Source organism: Rhinopithecus roxellana, chromosome 5 (genome assembly GCF_007565055.1).
Source record: "Rhinopithecus roxellana isolate Shanxi Qingling chromosome 5, ASM756505v1, whole genome shotgun sequence".
Taxonomy (NCBI): Eukaryota; Metazoa; Chordata; class Mammalia; order Primates; family Cercopithecidae; genus Rhinopithecus; species Rhinopithecus roxellana.
The window spans coordinates 85,727,503-85,748,260 of NC_044553.1; the positions used below are offsets into that span (position 1 = coordinate 85,727,503).

General features: G+C 41.1%; 2 protein-coding genes and 1 pseudogene across 3 annotated transcripts in view; all 3 read right to left on the reverse strand.

Annotated features, from left to right (window-relative positions):
* FAM71D (family with sequence similarity 71 member D) overlaps window positions 1-2,645 on the reverse strand; it is a 30,808-nt gene extending 28,163 nt beyond the window's left edge. Inside the window, exon 1 of the mRNA XM_010366756.1 lies at window positions 2,487-2,645. Within this exon, the coding sequence (XP_010365058.1) occupies window positions 2,487-2,645 (159 nt within the window). The remainder of the gene's footprint in view (window positions 1-2,486) is intronic.
* On the reverse strand, window positions 500-1,733 carry LOC115897437 (annotated as a pseudogene).
* A 14,823-nt stretch (window positions 2,646-17,468) lies between the features above and the next one.
* Window positions 17,469-20,758, reverse strand: part of GPHN (gephyrin) — a 736,692-nt gene continuing 733,402 nt past the window's right edge. For both annotated transcript variants that reach the window (XM_030930981.1, XM_030930980.1), the window contains 2 exons: window positions 19,584-19,680; window positions 17,469-18,478 (listed from right to left, as the gene is read on the reverse strand). In XM_030930981.1, the coding sequence (XP_030786841.1) occupies window positions 18,345-18,478; window positions 19,584-19,680 (231 nt within the window). In that variant the 3' untranslated portion in view covers window positions 17,469-18,344. The remainder of the gene's footprint in view (window positions 18,479-19,583; window positions 19,681-20,758) is intronic.

Consider the following 20,758-nt stretch of genomic DNA (forward strand, 5'->3'; position numbering starts at 1 on the left):
CACAGGATGAAAGGTGGAAAAATAAAAACATGATTAGTAGGAAAGAAGTATGTAGAAGGTAAAGTACATCAAATCACAACTTGTCACACGTGTTCTAGGGACATCACTAAAACATTAGGTATTTTGGGAGGCTTCACCTCCTGCCTGTGGTATACTGGAGGTGGGTAGCTCACATTAGTACTCAAGTACGAGTGCAGAGAATGTGTTTATGGAAGATGAAGTCTCCTTACCTTTTTTTTTTTTTAGAACAAGGAGTTTAGTTTTATTTTCTCTGTGCATTTGCAAAATACTCAGGAACAACATAAAAAAGAAATACCTCCTGTGGAAAAAGTTACATTAAAAAGGGGAATGGGGTGGGGGTGCTGAAAGGGATTAGTGCCTTGGCCCCAAGGAGCTACAGCATCTCTGATTGTTCCAAGGAATCGAAAAGATATTGGGAAGATGTAACAGGAGGAAGGAAAATTTGAATTTACTGAGGGAGAGGGCTCCAAAGCAGGTCTCAAGGGGCAACTGGTGGTTGGGGAGTGGGTCTGGGTGGAGGGAGAGGCTGGTAGCCATAGGGTGTGGGTCGTGGAGGGCCAGTGTACACATGGGGGGGGGCATCAGTGGAGGAGGTCCACGCACACCATGTGAAGGCATAGGACCTGGGTGACCCATGGGAGATCTGAATGGAGACTCTTGGGGGGCATGCCCATCAGAGGAGGTCCAGGATGAGGCATTCCAGGTGGTGGTCGGGGTGGTGGCTGCTCCCCAGAGCCTGGGGGTCCAGAATGGGGATGTCCTAAGCCATGAGGTCCATGGTGTGTCAGCTGCATCTGAGACATCCCTGGATAGGGCACCCCTCCTGGTGGGAATGGGTGAGCTTGTGAGTGTCCATAATCAGGATGTCCTGCCTCTGGGGTTCCTGCTGATGGGGGACCATGTCCTGCAGCCCCAGGAGGCATAGGTGGTGGGGCATGGTGGGGGGTATCCCAGGTGGGAGGGCTCCAGGAGGCGGCACTGGGAGTGGGAAGGAGCCAGGAGGAGACATGCCTGGTGGAGGAAGTCCAGACCCCAGTGATGATACCATAGGATTGGGGGCAGAGGGTGGAGGAGGTGCATCTGCAAATAGCTGATGAGGGCGGTCAGGCTGGGAGAGCGGGTTCTGAGCTGCCAGAAGTCGTCCAGCTGCTAAGCCATGGCACTCACCCTTGGAGTCCTTCTTGAAGGCATAAGATATGGTGATAGGGCAGTTACAGAGGTACTGCCCATTCATGGCTTCAATTGCTGCATCCGAAGCATCAAATGAAGTAAAATTAATGAAGGCATAAACTTTGGAGTTGCCTGTGTCAGGGTCCCACTTAATCTTGGGGATTTGTAAGATGACCCCAAAGGTGCTGAAAGTATCATAAAGCAACTCTCATCAATCTCAGGGTCCAGGTTCCGAATGAAAATGTTGGTCCCTACACCCATGTTTTTGTGGTGAACTGATGTCTTGTTCACCTGTATCGGCTTCCCATAGAGTTTGATCATGTTCATGATCTTAATGGCATAGTCAGCATCATCCTCACTCAAGAATTCACAAAGTCATAGCCTTGGTGCTGGCCAGACTCTATCCTTTGGCATGTGGTGTTGACTACTGGTCCAGCCTGGAGAAACAGTTCCCACAGCAGAGGTTCACTAACCTTCTCATCCAGGCCCCCCACGTACACAGTGGCATCCTGGTTCTACTCAGAGATTGGCCTGGCAGCCATGGCAAAAGAGCTCCTGCCATCCTCTCCTTACCTTTTGAAGTGTCTGTTGTCTTCCCTTGTCACCCCTCTGTGAAATCAGCTAAGCAGCTGCTCCAATGTGTTAAGAGTTAGAGGTAATAGCTCAGTGTTTAGTGTTAAGACTTTATTAAGGAATTTCTAGGAACTTTAGAGGTATGACCCCGATCATTGAACTCATTTCACCATTTCTTTGTCAGAACATTTTAATGTTGAATGTTTAGAGAAAAGTTAGTGTTGCTCCCACATGCACAGAAATGCAGTTTCATTCATAATGTAGGGACATTCTTATGAGAAGGAAGCTTTTCTCCCTGATACTATCTGACAATTATATTTTACCTTCAGAACTAAGAGTTAAGATTCATTGTAATCCCTAGTTGTGTCATAGATGTTCTTTAGAATGTCTTCGACGCCTAAGAAAGAAGTTATCTGTATGTTTCCCTGTGGTGGGAAATGCCAAAAACGGCTTCATGTAATTTTGGGAAGATTATGATGGAATGGCAATTACGGTAGAGTTAAGACAGAAGTCCTTCACAAGAGTTTTGGGGACATTTGAAGTAAATGTCCTTTAACGCCGTAATTATTTCAGGTTTTTTAAAGTTCCCAAACTGTTCTCTTTAGTAATATCACACATTCCCTTGGCACATTTAAAACAATTCTCCTACCATCCTTTTCAGTTTTCTTTGAGAAAATTACTGAAGTTATTAGAGCTTAACTCAGGCCTTGAATATGATTTACCTGGATAAAGTTGCTCTCTAACATGGGAGGAGATACAAAAGGGGCATACTCTCCTCCATCCAACATACTTTGAAGATCTCTCGGATCATGGGAGTGTGGTGTGCAGAGAGCATCTTGCTCATTGATCCTCGTGGTAGACTTGCTGGTCTTCTTCATCATTGCACTTGCATATAAACATAAAAAACTGAGGGAATGGAAACACAATTAATGGGTACAGAGAGAATTTAATATCATAATTAAATTGCTTCATTTATTTATTAATTCAGCAAATTTTATCAATATCTGTGATATGCTTGGCATTGCACCAAGCACTTGTATTAATACATACATCTAAACAGGACTAATAAGATCCCTGCCCTCATTCAGCTTACACTCTATGGGGAGACAGGTAGTAAGCAAGCCAAAAGAAACTCAAACAAGATGTTGGATGATAGGGACTATCAGGACTTGAAAACAGATACATATAATAAAAAATGACTGGGGTATAGGGCTTTAAGACACTTATTAGGGTATTAGGAAAGGCTTCTCTATGAGGTCTCTCAATATATTCCCCCACAGACCATTATTTTCTATCTTCCAAAGTAATGGTACCCTCTTCATCATGCAGGGTTCTCCAATCCCTTTTTTGTAAGTAGGGTATCAAAGCTATACTAAACTGAGAACACTTTTTCCAGACTATTCACCCATAACTGAGGCATAGCTCTTGGTTGCGTGCTCCTTATGAGACTCTAAGTCAGTGGAAAAATTGTCTTCCACAAAACTGGTCCCTCCTTAGCCTCCCGAGTAGCTTCCAAGGGGACCACTGCTATAGGCAGCATCTTCAGTACATCGAGTCTCCAGGAGAGAGAAAGAAGAAGATAATCTTGGAAAGTAAAGTAAGTAGAAGAGGAAGGAAGAGGGAAAGGAAGGAAGAGAGAAAAGGGCAGGAGAGGATGTGGCCATGCAGCCCACATGGTTTATCTGTAAGAACTGTCAAATCTCACCTCAACTCAGGCTGAGCCACAATCTTCTCTAGGAGATGAAGTTTTTAACTCACTTCAGTTTGAGCTTCCTCCTCTTCATGATGAAATCTTTTGTAAAAGAAACAACAAAAAGAAAATCAAATGTATACAGGCCAGGCACAATGGCTCACACCTATAATCCCAGCACTTTGGGAAGTCAAGGCAGGCCAATCACTCGAGCCTAGGAGTTTGAGAACAGCCTGGGCAACATAGCAAGATCTTGTCTCTACAAAAAATACAGACATTAGCCGGGTGTGGTGGTGCATGCCTATAGTTCCAGCTACTTGGGAGGTTGAGGTGGGAGGAACACCTGAGCCTGGGAGGTTGAGGCTACAATGAGCTATGATCTTGTCACTGCACTCCAGCCTGGGCAACAGAGCGAGACCCTGTCTCAAAAAAAAAAAAAAAAGGCACTAATTTGTATACAAAAGAAACTAATTTCAATTCTAAACCTTACTGTTATTTCAAGTGTGAGGTCAAGGCCTTAGAAAGAGTTAGAGTTCTTCTAAGTATACTGGGTAGGTGAAGCGGAGTCCAAGGCTGCTGTTTATGTCGGAGCTAAGCTGTTGTTGATGATCCTCACCATGGTCTTTTGGTGAGTGCAACCAGAGTCATGAATCCATAGCTCATAATTGGCTTGAAACTGCCAAACAGTGGAATCCTGAGCTCTTATGACCAATGAGGATATTTGATAATGTGGCAAAGGAAGCAGTACAGATTGTATTACCTGGGTTGCATTTAATTGCTCTTTAAAATGTGCTCCTTACGATTACCTGAAAACCTTTTGTTGACATCTTCTAGTAAGATTAGGAAAGCTCCTGGCCAGGCGCGGTGGCTCACGCCTATAATCCCAGCACTTTAAGAGGCCAAGGCAGGCAGATCACTTTGGGTCAGGAGTTCAAAACCAGCCTGGCCAATGTCGTGAAACCCTGTCTCTACTGAAAATATAAAAATTAGCCTGGTGTGGTGACAGGTGCCTGTAATCCCAGCTACTCAGGAGACTGAGTCAGGAGAATCACTTTAACATGGGAGGTGGAGGTTGCAGTGAGCCAAGACTGTGCCATTGCACTCCAGTCTGGGTGACAAGAGCAAAACTCCACCAAAAAAAAAAAAAAAAAAAAAAAAAAAAAAAAGAAAAGAAAGAAAGGAAGGAAAAGAAAAGAAATTAAAAAAGAAAAAAAGATAAGAAGAAAGCTCCAGTATGAAACTTGTCGGAGGCTTAGAAGAAGGTCCTAAAGACTAGAGTGGAGCCCTTTAAGAAATGCACAGAGGATGATGGCACAGGAGCAAGAGCTAGATATTGTGTGGGAAAATTCCCGTAAGAAAGCATTATTTAGGAGGCCAAGGTGGGCGGATCACCTGAGGTCAGGAGTTTGAGAACAGCCTGGCCAACATGGCAAAACCCCATCTCTACTAAAAAATACAAAAATTACCCAGGCGTGGTGGCATGCACCTGTAGTCCCAGCTACTCCTAAAGGCCTTTCTAGGAGGTCTCTCAGTATATGCCTACTTGGGAGGCTGAGGCAGGAGAATTGCTTGAACCCAGAAGGCGGAGATTGCAGTGAGCTGGGATCGTGCCACTGCACTCCAACCTGGGTGACAGAGCAAGACTCTGTCTCAAAACACACACACACACACACACAAAACCAAAAACAAAGCATTAAGTTCTATAATTAGCAGCATGTTTTCCTTCTTAGTGGCACATAAAATAATGATATATCTTATAATTTCTGGATCTTAGATTTGAGGAGATGCAGCAGTCAACTCTTGTTTATACAGAGTTAAGTGAAAGAGTGCACATTTTGGAAAAACAGTGTACTCTGAGAAAATGAAAACTGCACACTGGAGGGTGTGTCTACTGTTGACAGACACTTGCTAATCAGGAGATGCCACATGGCTGCTGGGATAGGGAAAGGCCCTTTCCACTGCTGTCATTTATGAGATCTCCAGAATCCCTTGCATCTGAGAATTCCCCTTCCAGAGAGCAAACAGTGGATGATCTCCCAGGTGAATAGGTGTAGCTGTGGATTCAGGACACAGAGAGAGAGGAGGAAGTGAGAGGAAAGGAAGGAATTCAGGGATATTTGCAACCACGACTGGGTTTCACCCCTTTTGTCCTTTTTGAACAAAGTTGAGTTTAGCTGAGGAGAGGAAAGTGTTAACAGGCTCTTTTATCAACTTTGCTGTGATGTTCTAAATATTTGTTCTGGAATTATTTTTACACTTTTGGATTATGTGTATAGCTGATAAGTGTGTGCTAAATTTTGACTGGTTTTGTTGTAATTGTGATTTGAGATATCTGTGCACTACACCCTTCACCCCACCAATATCTCCAATTATCCTAGTTAATTAGTCCAGGCTTGGGCGTGGTGGCTCACGCCTGTAATCCTAGCACTTTGAGGCTGAGGGGGGCGGATTACCAGGTCAGGAGATCGAGACCAGCCTGACCAACATGGTGAAACCCCATCTCTACCAAAAATACAATTAACCGGGTGTGGTGGCATGTGCCTATAATCCCAGCTACTTGGGAGGCTGAGGCAGGAGAATTGCTTGAACCTGGGAGGCGGAGGTTGCAGTGAGCCAAGATTATGCCACTGTACTCTAGCCTGTGTGACAGAGCAAGACTCTGTCTTGGGGGAAAAAATAGTTTAGGCTCTTAAAACAGAGAGATGGTTCTGTGAAGTCATCATTTTGGCTCGACACACACACACACACACACACACACACACACGCACACACATACCTCGTCATCATATATTTTACCAATGGTAAAGTAAATTAACTATTTACTAGGTTCACTCTTTTTTTTTTTTTCTACAGGGTCTTGCTCTGTCACCCAAGCTGGAGTGCAGTGGAGTAATCTTGGCTCACTGCAGCCTTGCCTTCCTGGGCTCAAGTGATCCTCCCACCTCAGCCTCCCCAGTAGCTGGGACCACAGGCCTGCGCCATCCTGCCTGGGTAATTTTTGTATTTTTTGTAGAGACGGGATTTCACCATGTTACACAGGCTGGTCTCAAACTCCTGAGCTCAAGCAGTCTGCCCACCTTGGCCTCCCAAAGTGCTAGGATTACAGGTGTGAGTCACTGTGCCTGGCCTTAGGTTCACTCGGAATATCTGGAGACAGTATTCAAGTTTTGGTATATGTCTTTCCAGTTTTACAAATAGATTTTTCACTTAATTTCTTTCTCTCTGTTTTTCGTTTGCTTGTTTTGTTTCAGTTTTTTTTGGTTTGTTTGTGTTTTTTTGAGACAGGGTCTTGCTCTGTCACACAGGCTGGAGTGCAGTGATGTGATCATGGCTCACTGCAGCCTCAACCTCCCTAGCACAAGTGATCCTCCCACCTCAGCCTCCTGAGGTATTTGGTATTACAGGTACACGTAACCATCCAGCTAATTTTTAAAATTTTTTGTAGAAATTGGGTCTTCCTGTGTTGCCCAGGCTGGTCTCAAAATCCTGGGCTCAAGTGATCCACCCACTTTGGCCTCCCAAAGTGCTGGGATTATAGGCATGAGCCACTGTGCTTGGCCTACTTAATTTCTTTATATATATATACACATATATGTAAGTAATATATGTTAAAATATATGTAATATATATTAATGTATCCCCATAACATTAACTATTTTTTTTTAAAACAGCAGTTATCAATCATGGTGTCAAGCTATTTGGAACATGACAATCTCTTGTAGAGTTGCAAAAGTAATTGTGGCCAGTGGTTAAACTGATGCTTAAGAAATGATTTTCTTTTACAAAGAAACAGATGGTTTCTGGGTTCTCTCCTGATAAGCTCCTTGCACTCTGCTTTGCCTTCTTGGTGTGCGGGCACAGTAGAGACAGGCAATCAAGCCTGACGATCAGTTCAGACTCCACCCTCTGATCCAATCACCTTACTAAGATATCATTATTAACTTTGGTGACTCAAAAATACATGTTGATTATTCAAGGTGTTAGCTAGGGAAAAAAAAGAAAGAAAGAAACAAAACTGCCTGTTGAATGAGTCAGAATTAAAGCAGGGTTGTTATGGGCTATCATGGAAACACAGAGCTAGCTCCATGGCACAGACACATGGAATGTTTTGTCATAATTTATTCTATCAGGATTGTGTATCAGTTTTCATAGTCATAGCTTATATTTTTCCAATAATGTTTGCCTTTTGCTGGGCCCATTCAATGTCCTATTCATCTAACTAAGCAGGCAGGATGCAGAGCCATGTTGCAGGGAAGGGCTTTTGCTGCACCGCAGAGCAAGGATGGCACAAAGAATGGAGTTTTATTTGAGATGGATGAGCTCGTCCTATCACTAGCTGATCCCTTATGGTCTTTGTTACTTCTTTTAATCAGTACTTTTTCTCCCTCTCAATCCTTTCTCTGTTTTTCAAGTTCCAATTGAATGGTGATTCATTCAGCAGATAGCTACATTAGGTTGTACTTTTCTGCAGAATTACAGTATAATTTTGACTTGACAAAGTGTAGTTGGCTACTTTTAGTAAAAGAAAAGTTAGAGAGATTCCTTATTAAATCAGATTATAGATCAGAAACCAATGCTAGTTGTTCTATAGGAAAACCAAGCACAGAGAGGCAATGTGGTGTATGTGTTTCAAGAGGGAGTCACTTCAGCTGCTCTTCAGACATTCCATGGTGTCGTCAGGGCTTCCCTATCTGTGTATACTGTTTCAAGGATGATCAAGGCTCCATTTGGGCTGAGAACTACTATTCTTAGATATAAATATGGGATGCATTCACCCTGTGGTAGAGGTGGGGTGCCTTTATTTTCCTGGGGATAAATGCAGTCATCTGGAACTTTTTGGAAATGTGACAGCTTGAGTGTTCATGGCCATTGGGAAGGGGAGAGAGTGGGAATCTGAAGAGCCAGTGTTGCACTGTCTTGGTTGGCTTTTCTGACTGCCTAATTCAGAGAGATGTCTGTACATGCCCCTAAAATGTCCTCTACAAATGTTTCCTGTTTACCATTACCATGTGGTCTTTTCCCTCCAATATTTTATTATAAAAAGTTTCAAACCTCTGGCAAAGTTGAAAGATTTCTATAGTGAACACTCATAAACCCACTACCTGGATTCTCATGTGGTCTTTTTACTGTGTTATTTGTCTGTAATTACATGATGGCTCTTTTTTTTTTTTTTTTTTTTTTTTTTGAGATGGAGTCTCGCTGTCACCCAGGCTGGAGGGCAGTGGCATGATCTTGGCTCACTGCAACCTCTACCTCCCGGGTTCAAATGATTCTCATTCTCCAGCCTCCTGAGTAGCTGGGATTACAGGTGCCTACCACCATGCCTGGCAAATTGTTGTACTTTTAGTAGAGACAAAGTTTTGCCATGTTGACCATGCTGGTCTCAAACTCCTGACCTCAGGTAATCCACCTGCCTCAGCCTCCCCAAGTGCTGGGATTACACGTGTGAGTCACCACACCTGGCTACATGATAGCTCTTAAATGACAGCATTTACCTGTCACTCGTTAAAAGTTGTTCTCTGTGGTCCTTGGAGCTTTGAGGTTAATTATTCCCAGCACTTTGAAGTGTGGCATTTACCTATGTGATTTTTCCCAACATTCTTACTATACTAATAAACATATTTTTAGGCTAGGTCCAGCACAATTCTAGGTTGCAGTTCTGGTTGCACCTTTGCAGGAGGCTAGCTGTTGTGACCCCTATCTCTTGAAAATGATATCCCCATGCCCAACCTTTCAGCTTTGAAGAGAAAGCCTTGTGTTCTGAATCTTGAAACATCTGAGTAATTAAAAAGGGCTGTTTCCCCCAAAATTTATTCAATTCTCAGTCTTTGAGAATTTTTTCTTATGGATGAAAAAATTGGGATAATAGTCTGAAAAATCAAAATTTAGAAACAGGCCAGGCACAGTGGCTCACGCCTGTAATCCCAGAACTTTGGGAGGCCAAGGCAGGCGGATCTCTTGAGTTCAGGAGTTCGAGACCATCCTGGCCAACATGACGAAACCCCATCTCTACTAATATCACAAAAATTAGCCAGGCATGGTGGTGTGTGCCTGTAGTCCCAGCTACTTGGGAGGCTGAGGCATGAGTATGGCTTGAACCCGGGAGGTGGAAGTTGCAGTGAGTCGAGATCACACCACTACACTCCAGCCTAGGCAGCAGAGAGAAGCTATGTCTCAAAAAAAAAAAAAAAAGGCTGGGCACAGTGGCTCACGCCTATAATCCTGGCATTTTGGGAGGCTGAGGCGGGTAGATCACCTGAGGTCAGGAGTTCAAGACCAGCCTGGCCAACATGGTAAAACCCCGCCTCTACAAAAATACAAAAAAAAAAAAAAAAAAAAAAAAATTAGCTGGGCATGATGGCCAGTGCCTGTAACCCTGTCTCTACTTCAAAAAACAAAACAAAACAAAACAAAACAAAACAAAAAACAAAATTAGCTGGGCATGATGGCACACCTGTAATCCCAGCTACTTGGGAGGCTGAGACAGGAGAATCGCTTAAACCTGGGAGGTTGCGGTGAGCTGAGATCGTGCCATTGCACTCCAGCCTGGGTGGCAAAGCGAGACTGTCTCAAAAAAACAAACAAAAAAATTAAAAACAATCCAGAAAACATGCTTTCATTTCAAACTCAAACTCTCAATGAAATTATTTCTAAGAAAAAGAAAAGCGGTCACCAGGTGTTAAGTCTCTCAGCTTTTCTGCTTGTTCTGGTTGAGGTAGAAGAAATAAAACTAGAAGGAGAAGAGGAAGATGAAAAAAAAAAAATAGACATTCTGCCCTCGAATTACCAGAATTAATTGAACTATTCATTTCCTTCTCCGTCAGTTTCAAACCCAGGTTGCAGTAATGAGACAGTCACTTACCAACAGGTGGGGCTGAAATAGATCTCTGGAGATCTCCTGGATGTCGACTAGGAAAATAATCTCCAAACAGCACGTTTCCACTCTTTCCACATTTCTTTAGCAGGTGTTTATGTCTACCCAGCAGGCAAATAACCACTTAGTAAAAGAGGCGCAGTCCAGGCTGCTCTGGGCATTGTTCTATTGCTGCTGCATCATAATCATAATGTGCTGACATAGTCTCACAGTAAGAGAAGAAGGGCACTGGGGAGGAGCAGCCCTGCAGGTCTGCCCCTGAGAGGAAGTGTGGTCAGCATTCCCGTGGAGTGGTGGTGTGAAGTTTTCAGAAGATTTCTTGGAGAGAAAAGTCAATTTAGCAATAGTATAACCACGGAAAAAATATCATATTTTACATCATTGATCATTCAATTGATAATTTATTATTCAATTTCCCTGTATCCTAAGTTTCAGAGACTTAAACGTATTTAAGGCACTTTGAGCCGCTGTGAAGAAAAGCATCAAAAGAATATAGCATTTTTAGAGGGAAACTGCTTAGAAACAGAGCTGAGGCCGGGCACGTGGCTCACGCCTGCAATCCCAGCACTTTGGGAGGTCAAGGCAGGAGGATTGCTTGAGCCCAGGATTTTGAGACCAACCTGGGCAACACAGTGAGACCCCATCTCTATTGAAAGAAAGAAATGCTTTTAAAGATGCACAAAATATAAAACTGTATGTATAACTTCATTTGGAGATTGTAAGTCTGAATTTGTGGCACTTTGTCAAATTGAGGTCTGTGAGCAATTAGCCCTCTTTGTCCCTCATGAGATGGGCCTGCCTGTTCACGCTGCATGGGATCTTCTTAGCTGCATGTCCTAAGCTTGGGATATGAAGGTTTCCTGCCACATTCAGTCCCTGGTGAGTGCAATGCAAGGTACATTCTTTCAGTTGGCTCAGTAATGAGTACTTACTATTTCCTGGGCATCATGCCATGCTGGACCACAAAGATGAACAGTCTCTGCACTCAAGAAGTTTACCATCAAGTGGAGAAGGGGTCATGTAAACAGAATATTTCAGTGTTATGTAGCAATAAGATGGAGGGGTGACAGGGGATTCTGGGAGCACAGATGAAGGGCACTTAGTCCAATTGGGGGATTTAGGGACAGTTTCACGGAGGAGCTAATATCCAAGCTAAACCCTGAAAGATTGGTCAGCCTGAGCAAAGGCACAGAGGCATGAAATGACAGGGTTTGAGGGGTAACTACAAATGGTCTGGTGTTACATAAAGTTGAAGAGGAGAAAAAAAATTAAGTTCATGGAAGAAGGGCCTAGATTGTGGAGGGCTTTGAAAGCCATAACTAGGTGCTGAGACTTCATCTGCTCCAGTAGTTCTAATAAATAGTGTTACATGGAGAGATTTATGTTCTGAATTGATTATTCTGAGAGCAGAGTGGAGGACAGATTTGGGAAGGGCAATTCTGGAGATACTGAAGCCATGGTAGTGGCAGTGGCAGTGTCAATGGAAAGGAAGGGGTTAACTTGGGAACTATTAGTAGAGTCCATAGAATTTGGTGACTCACTGATGTGGGGAGGGAAAAGGTGACTCAGAGTTTTGGGAAGCTGGGTGAATGACGGTGCCATCAACTAGGAAACAAACTACAGGCAGAGGAACAGGTGTAGGAGGCAGAAAGAATGAGGTGCTTGTTTGCAGGAACCCTTAGTTAGCATGGTGTCTCGTATTCAACTGTTTAGTAAATTGATTTCTTTCTCCTTTAAATGTTCAGTACCTTCCTAATGCTTTTAGAATATGTGACATGTATCATAAGGTATGTGTCTATATTTAGCATTAAACTCAAGAGCCTATATATTTGTGAGCATGATCTGGCTCCATCCTGGCTTCAGTTCTTTCCAACTATATTTCAGACAACTTACACCACTCCCTCATCATACTTCTGTCTCTTTCCTGATGTTACATTCTTTGAGCCATTTCCTGTCTGAAAAGCTCATCTCCCAGCTCTTCACATATGGGCTTATTTTCGTTTTTCAGAACCCAGCTCAGATGTCACCTGTTTAGAGAGCTGTTTCTCAATCACTTGGTCATTGACTATCTCTCAGCTGCAAATGCACCACAGCATACTCTGCATTGAATTGCTGGAGCTCTGCAAACTACATTTCTCTCTCCAGCTGGCTTTCTGTTAGGCTCAATAATAGGTTGCATTAGACCAGAGGAGGCTAGAAAATAGGAGGGAAGAAGAGACTTGTGTTCCCTCTAGTTGACCTGCTATTTCTCTCAGTGTCACCTGGGCAACAGCAACTGGTTCTAGCCTGCATTTTGGTTGTTTTGTTTTTGTTTTTGACATTCTCAGAATCAGCAATTGGGCAGCGCCCTCTCCTTAGAGGGCTGAGTCCTGGCTCCAATGGGTCTGACCTCTGAGCTTCCAGGCTGTGATTCCCCTAACCTATCCCTCCCAACTCCCCAGCCCTAGTTGTGGGAGTTGCTTCTTCTAGTTGTCTCTGATATCTGTGTTTCCTTTGTGCTTTTTTTCTAGGCCTCCAACACCTATTTAACATATTCCTGCATTGAAGTCTCTCTGTTGAAATACTTAGTGTGATTTCTACTTCTTTTAAAATGGCTGGATCTTGACACAACCACTGAATGTGATTGAGGCCTCCATCCAGTCACTGTCTAACATGTCATTGAATGTTCTTCATATACTTTTCCTAACCTGCATTTAAATAGTTTTCCTTTCTCATAATCTCTCTTCTTCACTTAGATATCTGAGACTGTCTCGTTCATCATTGTATTCTCAGTGCCTAACATGGAGCCTGGCATACTGTAGGAGCTTAAGAAATGCTTGTTAATTAAAATGAATTATTTCAAAAGACTGCAGGAGAAATACTGGTAGCTGACCATACAAAATGGACAGGATTGAGCAAGTCTTTAACTTTTTGGTTCTAGGCCAAGTTATTGATGAATTCTGTAGCAACATAACACAGAGAGTCAAGCATAATGCTTCTTATAAACACGTCAGAATGCAATGCATTATTTAATATAGACCCATCCTCATTGGAATAACAAGACATACAGTTTATTTACTTTGAATTCTGTACTTACATAACCCCCTACCCCACTTTCTATAATTGGGAAAGATAATGACTTACATTGTTAGGGTTTCATGAAGATCAAGAATTGCTAACAGGTTAGATCTACAACATTTTTTGATTAGCAAATAATTTTAAATATGAAAGCCATCCAAAAGAATCCACCTGCTGTAACATGCAACATCACCAAGCATTTACTTGATAAACATTGCCGGCTTATGTTCTTTTTTTCATTCTGGTATGATTTGAAACAACCAAAACACAGAACCAAAAAATCTGGTTAAAAAGGAACTGCTTAACTTTTACACAGCTATAATCAAAACCTGAAAACATCTTCTATAGCCTTTTATGTAAGTATCAACTACTAAGACAAAAAAGACTTATAATATGCTTCTTATATAATTTTAGTCAAATAAATGCAAATAGATTAGATAAAATGGATGTCCACGGTGCCAAGTAGAAATATTTTGTTGAACTTTAACATTTAAATGACATTTCCCCTGTTTCCACTTCAAGTGTGTTCATATCTTCTCCTTTTTCTAACTCAGAAGGAAAAAATGTTCCTTTTATTTTCCAGCCTGAATTGGGGCACCAGGGTCCTTAAATCCAGCCCTTCTTTCCTCTTCTTTCTCCTTTTAGGATACTACTCTTGCATTGTTAACATGCCCACCACTGTTGTTTCTTTTTCAAAACCCACAAACCAAATCTTCCCTCCACTTTGTTATCAGTTCATGCTACTATTTTGTCTTTCTTTTTTCACACACAAATTCAGAATAATTCATGTTCACAGTTTCTAGATTGTAATCTGGCTTTTGCTCTTAACCCACTACTAAAATTGCACTATTAAGAGTTCACAAATAATTGCCTAATCAATAAGGGTTTTTGGGCCTTCATTCTTCTTGGTATTTCTTTTGCATTTACAGTTGATCCTTCTTGAGACTCTCCTCCTTGGTTTGTGGGACCCTGCACTCCTTCTCGTCTCTTCTACAAACTGTTTTTCCCCTGATGCCATTCATGGCTTTTTCCTCCAACACCCCAAGGCCTGTCCTCTTCTCTTGGCAAGGCTTTTCTTGATAATCATTTCCATCCACCCTTGCATTTCAGATGCCACCTTTATGTGAATGATTCCCAAGGTTGTATCCAGTCAGTAACTCTTCTGTGAACCCCAACCTGTACTTTCAAATTCCAATGGGACATGTCTATCTTAGCACTCCTGGCATCTCAAACATATGCCCAAACTCAATTCCTCCATAAAACTCATTTTTTCTTTCTTTTTGTTCATGTTTAACATTTTCTCAGTCAGCCAAGAGGGGAGACTTTGAATCATCTCTCCCTTCTTTAACTTCCTTTCCAAAACTTGAAATCTGCCATAAAATTCTTTCCATTCTTTTCTCTCCAGAGATGTATCCATCTGTCCGGACCTTCCCATCACCATCACCATCACCTCTACCCCCTCACCTGCACAATTGCTATAACTTAACTGGTGCCTTTCACTTATTTCTCTCCATTCTAGTCTATCTGCCTGAAGCCTGCCAAAACATTTTCCCTAAAGGATATCTCTGATCATGATACATCCCTGATCAAGAATCTCTAATGGTTTTATTGTCTCTAGAATAAATCTAGACTCTTAATTTGGTACTTAAGAACTTTAATACCAAATAACTTTAATAACTTTTGGGCCTTAAATCAGTACTTTTTCAGTCTCACAAACATCTTATACCTATTTTGTTTCTATAACTTAAGAGTTTAAGAAGATAGACTGTAGGCTGAGTGTGGTGACTCATACCTGTAACTCCAGCACTGTGGGAGGCTGAGATGGGCGATCACTGGAGCCTAGGAGTTCAAGACCAGCCTGTCTCTGCAAAATACAAAAAAAATTAGCCAGGTGTGATGGGTAGTCCTAGCTACTCAGGAGGCTGAGATGGAAGGATCACTTGAGCCCATGGAGGTCAAGGCTGCAGTGAGTTGAGATCACTGCCACTGCACTCCAGGCTGGGCGACAGAGTGAAACCCTATTTCAAAACAAAAAACAAAACAAAACAAAACAAAACAAAACAACAAAAGAAAAACAGAATATAGGTGGGGCACGGTGGCTCTTGCCTGTAATCCCAGCGGATCGCCTGAGGTCAGGAGTTTGAGACCAGCCTGGCCAACATGGTGAAACTCCGTCTCTACTAAAAATAGAAAAATTAGCTGGGCATGGCAGTGCATGTCTGTAATCCTATCTACGTGGGAGGCTGAGGCAGGAGAATTGCTTGAACCCAGGAGGTGGAGGTTGTAGTGAGCTGAGATGGCGCCACTGCACTCCAGCCTGGGTGACAAGAACAAGACTCCATCTCAAAAAAAAAAAAAAAAAAAAAGAGTACAGACCGTAGAGTCAGATTGCTAAATTTGAATCCTTGCTCTCTCTCCTACTATCTATGTGACCATGGACAAGTTTCTTAGTCTCTGTTCCTCAGTATCCTCATCTGTAATACAGGAAAACCAATGCTTATAGGGTTGTGAAAATTAAACATATGGAAAGTATTTAGGATAATGCCTGGCCTACAGTAAGTTCTACATAATGTGTTTTATTGAGAAAATATTTACTGATGCTTGCATATATGAACATATGCCAGAGACTCTTCTAGGAATTTGGGGATAACAGGAATGAACAAAATAAACAAAAATCTCTACCTTTGTGGAGCTTAATATATGACAAGCACTGCTCTCAGCACATTTCATATGTTTAATTTTCACGACAACCCTATAATTGTTGTTCTTCCTATATTACAGGTATAGAAATTATTCTATAATAATTATCATTAATTACCTGTCATTCTCTGTTTTTGGATACCCTTTTTCCTGTGCTACCATCTTCAGAATTCTACCATCCTTCAAGACCCAGTAACATCAGCTGGGCATGGTGGCTCACAACTGTAATTCCAGCACTTTGGGAGTCTGATGCAGGAGGATCACTTGAGGCCAGGGGTTCGAGGCTGTAGTGCACTATGACCATGCTACTGCACTCCAGCCTGAGCAGTAGAGCAAGACTGTGCCTCTAAAAAAAAAAAAGACCCACTAACATGCCATCTTACTCCTTGAAATCTCATCTGAATTCTTCCAGCCCTTAGAATCTGTATTATGGCATTTATCACATTCTATACACTCTACTATATATTATCAAATATATTAAATATTGTGGTAATTTGCATGCATTTTTGTATCTCCCTAATGAAGTGTAATGTCAGGTGCTCTGCCCTATTCATGTTTGTAAATAGTAGCATGATGTACTTTGTACCTAAAAACATAGTAGCTGCTTAACAAATACTTCTTGAATGAATGTACATAAAAGGATTCTTTGCATACTCTCTCATTTGACCTCTATTAACTAACCTTATCTTCTTCAACTGTAAATATGAAATGAAAATATCACATATCAGTATCAAATATTTGTTTACTATTTGGCCTTTACTTAGCATCCCTTGACATTTTGTTTACTAGTAGGCCAATTTTTGTAGTTTGCTTTCCTGAGCACATTTTACAGTATATTTAACATCTTTCTGTTACCACCATTTGAAAAGTGCCCCTAAGTTTTTATTAAAGGAGTCATTATGGATAGAGTATATTTTACCTATTGTGTTTTCAATGGTCAGCACATATATTTTTTCCCATTTCCTTACTAACACACTTAAAACATTTCAAGGTGCTCATCTGTAATTTTTTGGTTGATTGCTTATTTTTTTCTCCATTTCAAAGAACTGTAGATGTTTGAAATTGACTTTTGTGGCATCTAAAATATGAGTTTTTTTTCCAAGTCATTAATACCCTTCCTCTAAATTTGCTTGCTATTCTCCAGCTATGACTGGAAAGACCAGACCGACTACAGGTTCTCCTACTTCTCTTCTGTATTTTCACATGCTACAGATCATAATGCTATGATCACATTTTTTCCCAAACATTGTAGTAAGATACAGAGTTACAATATACCATATTTTAAATCTTCTTGGTAGGCCATCTTAACTATTCCTTTTATTAGGCAGAACCCTATCAGAATGGCATGACATTCTTCTCTTTTTTAATGATGAGGCCAACACATTACATTTTTAAATAATGATCAAGGAATTTTTTTTATTCATTAAGTTTCAGTATCATTACAGAAAATGTTATGGTACAGAGTTGTTTAACATTATTTTGTCTTTGCTCTTGATTTCCACATGAATGCTGGTAACACTAATATCTGTACAAGATCAGTCTTTGATTTTATTGTTTTGTTCTGTACAATTTTAAATGTATTGGTTAAAAAGGCTGTCAGCACTTAAGGAAGCATTTTTTCTTCAGTTTGTTTGTTCAAATAAAAGGTGTCCAGTTACTGCCCAAGAGTACTGTGCCATGAGGCTATTGGGGCGAGAAACCTCCCTGGATGCTCTGCAGGGGATGGTTCTTGAGGCAAGGCAGAGCCTCCCTCCACCCAGTCAGTCTTCTTTTGGCACTGTGCACATAAACACGAGATACATGAGAAAGAACAAGCAAAAGCTCTCTGTAAAGCAGTTATGAAGCATACTAAGAAGGGAAATCCAAGTATTGCCTACGCTAGTATAAATAAGCAGACAGCCTTGATTTAAGAGCATAAGTAGTTGTATTTTAAAGATGAGAAAAACACAAGTTCTGCAGGCACCTACCGCTGTCTACTAAAAGCTATCGCTATCAGACCTAGCATTGAACACACAAAGCAATTTGCAAGAAAGGAAAAATTTGCCTTGATATAATCAGAATAGAATTGTCTGTTAAGATTTATTTTTAGGTGTTTTTTTCTTTAAAAGATATTTAAATTCATTTGAAATATAGTTCAAGATGTTGACTATACAGATCAACTTTTATCCAAATCGGGAAAACTAGCTGTGCCGTTGCATATTACAGGATACAGTCAATGATATGTGGACATGCATCAAAGCTTTCTCCTGCTGGTGACCATCATAGCCGTCCAATGACCATGACATCCACCACCTCGCCTTTGTGGAGCTCCACATACTGTTCTGTCTTTGGAGGTAGCATCAACAATCCATTGGCACTGCGCATGCTCATCAGACGGCTGCTCATTTGATTACCTAGAAAGAAATACTCTTATTACAGCAGCACAAGCATCATGGCATACACATTTGGGCCCTTGTAGACCTTTTCAAAATGTAAACAGACAGAAACGTAGGTCTTCAAGAGGAGAAGGGATGATCAAACTTTCCAGTACCTTTTCAGGTGGCCATGATACTATATCCTACCACCAGCTCATTCAAACTTTAAAAATAAACATTAGAAATTCTTGCTTGAAAGAGTAAACCAGGATTTTATAGCATTATGCAAAACGCCACAGAATTTCTCAATTCAGGCTGAAATGTTATGCGTGTCTGAAAAGGGTGGCTTTATAAAAACCTATCAAAATAATAATGACAATAATGGTAGCAGCTACCATTTCTTTACTAAGTGCCAAAGTACTAGGCACTTTACTTAAACACCTTCTTTGATTCTCACAAGACTCAAAAAATTCTTAGGTAACTTGCCTAGGATCCTGCTAACTAGGTTAGTGGCCAATTTGAATGCAGCTCTCTCTGATGGCAAAGCTCATAAACTTGGTCACTGTTAGCTGATGTTTTCACTTAGTCCTACAATTTTTCTGGAGTCACATCAAAAGTTAGGCAAAATATGACTAGGGAAGTTGGAAATAACAGTTTAAAGTCCAGTGGAGGTCACTAGAGAACTCTAAATTATCAATTTTGATTTCTCTGCCCTTCAAATTTACCAATAAGCAGGGTATGGTAGAGGCAACAGAGAACCACATTATAAATTGGGCTTTCATCTCACATTTCAAGATGGTATAGCTAGAATCTCCTCCTTTTCCTACAAAGTTATACTCAGAACTTATTGGTTGAACAAACATATCAAATCTGTAATTCCAGATTTATTACAGGATATTAGTCAATGATATGTGGACATTCTAAATGTTTATCTAGAAAATATGGCTCAATAAAATAAGTAAACTTCTAATAGTTATTTTTTAACTTTTGCTATACTGTTTAGGAATAATTTGACTCATCTAAATTTTCAAAAAGGAAAATGTATAATAATTATAAAATCAGTTATAACCAAGGAAGATTATATATAAATTTGTGTTTTAACAGGATAGGTGCCTAGGCATATCTGTAGATGTGAATGACTAACCTGTACTCTGTGCCCAAGGTAGTGGTTCTTGGTGATGCCAAGTTAGTATACACCGATGGTATTCTGGACGAGGATCGAGTTTTACATCACATGATAACTACAGAATAAAGAAGAAAAGAAAACAAACTTGGTCACCTGATCATCTGACAAAACTGCAAGATGGTAGGGGTTGTGCAAAGAATACAGTGGACATGGAGACTATCCTTGGTATTCTGTTGTTGCTATCACTACCACCTTATGTTCTTTTTCTTTTTAAATAACATTCAATTAAAATGTATTTTTTCTTTTGACACAAGGTCTCACTCTGTTACCTAGGCTGGAGTGCAGTGGCACAATTATGGCTCACTGCAGCATTGACCTCCTGGGCTCCAGTGATCTTCCTGCCTTGGCCTCCTGAGTAGCTGGGACCACATGCATGTGCCACCACACCTGACTAATTTTAATTTTTTTTGTAGAGATGGCATGTTGCTATGTTGCTCAGGCTGGTCTTGAACTCCTGAGCTCAAGCAATCCTCCCATCTGGGCCTCCCAGAGTACTGGATTCATAGGCATTAGCCACCATGCCTGGCCACCTTCTATTCTTAATACACGAAGTCCAGGGGTTGGGTTGCTGGTGAAACGAGAAAAGAAGGTTAAGAAGATGGTGTTCAGCTTTGGTTTGTCTGGGAAAGGCTTTATTTCTCCCTTGTTCCTGAAGGATAGCTTTGCTGCATGTAGTATTTCTGGCTGGCATTTTTTTTTATCAGCACTTTAAATATATCATTCCCTTCCCTTCTGGCCTGTAAGGTTTCTGCAGATACATCTACTGTTAGTCTAATATGGACTTCCTTGTATGTATGTAATTCTTTGTCTTCAACTTTTGACAAATTGGGAAGGATCTTTTGGGTTGAATATATTTGGAGACCATTGAACTTCCTGGATCTGGATGTCTATATCTCTCAACAGATTTGGGATGTTTTTCAGCTATGATTTCATTAAATAAGTTTCCTATCCTCTTTCCCTTCTCTTCTTCTTCTGGACTCTGATGATAAAAATATTTGTTGATTTAAATTCAGGAAGTACAGAGAACACTACAAGGATATTCCTCGAGAAGAGCAACCCCAAGGCACATAATCGTTCACCAAGATTCACCAAGGTTGAAATAAAGGAAAAAATGTTAAGGGCAGCCAGAGAGA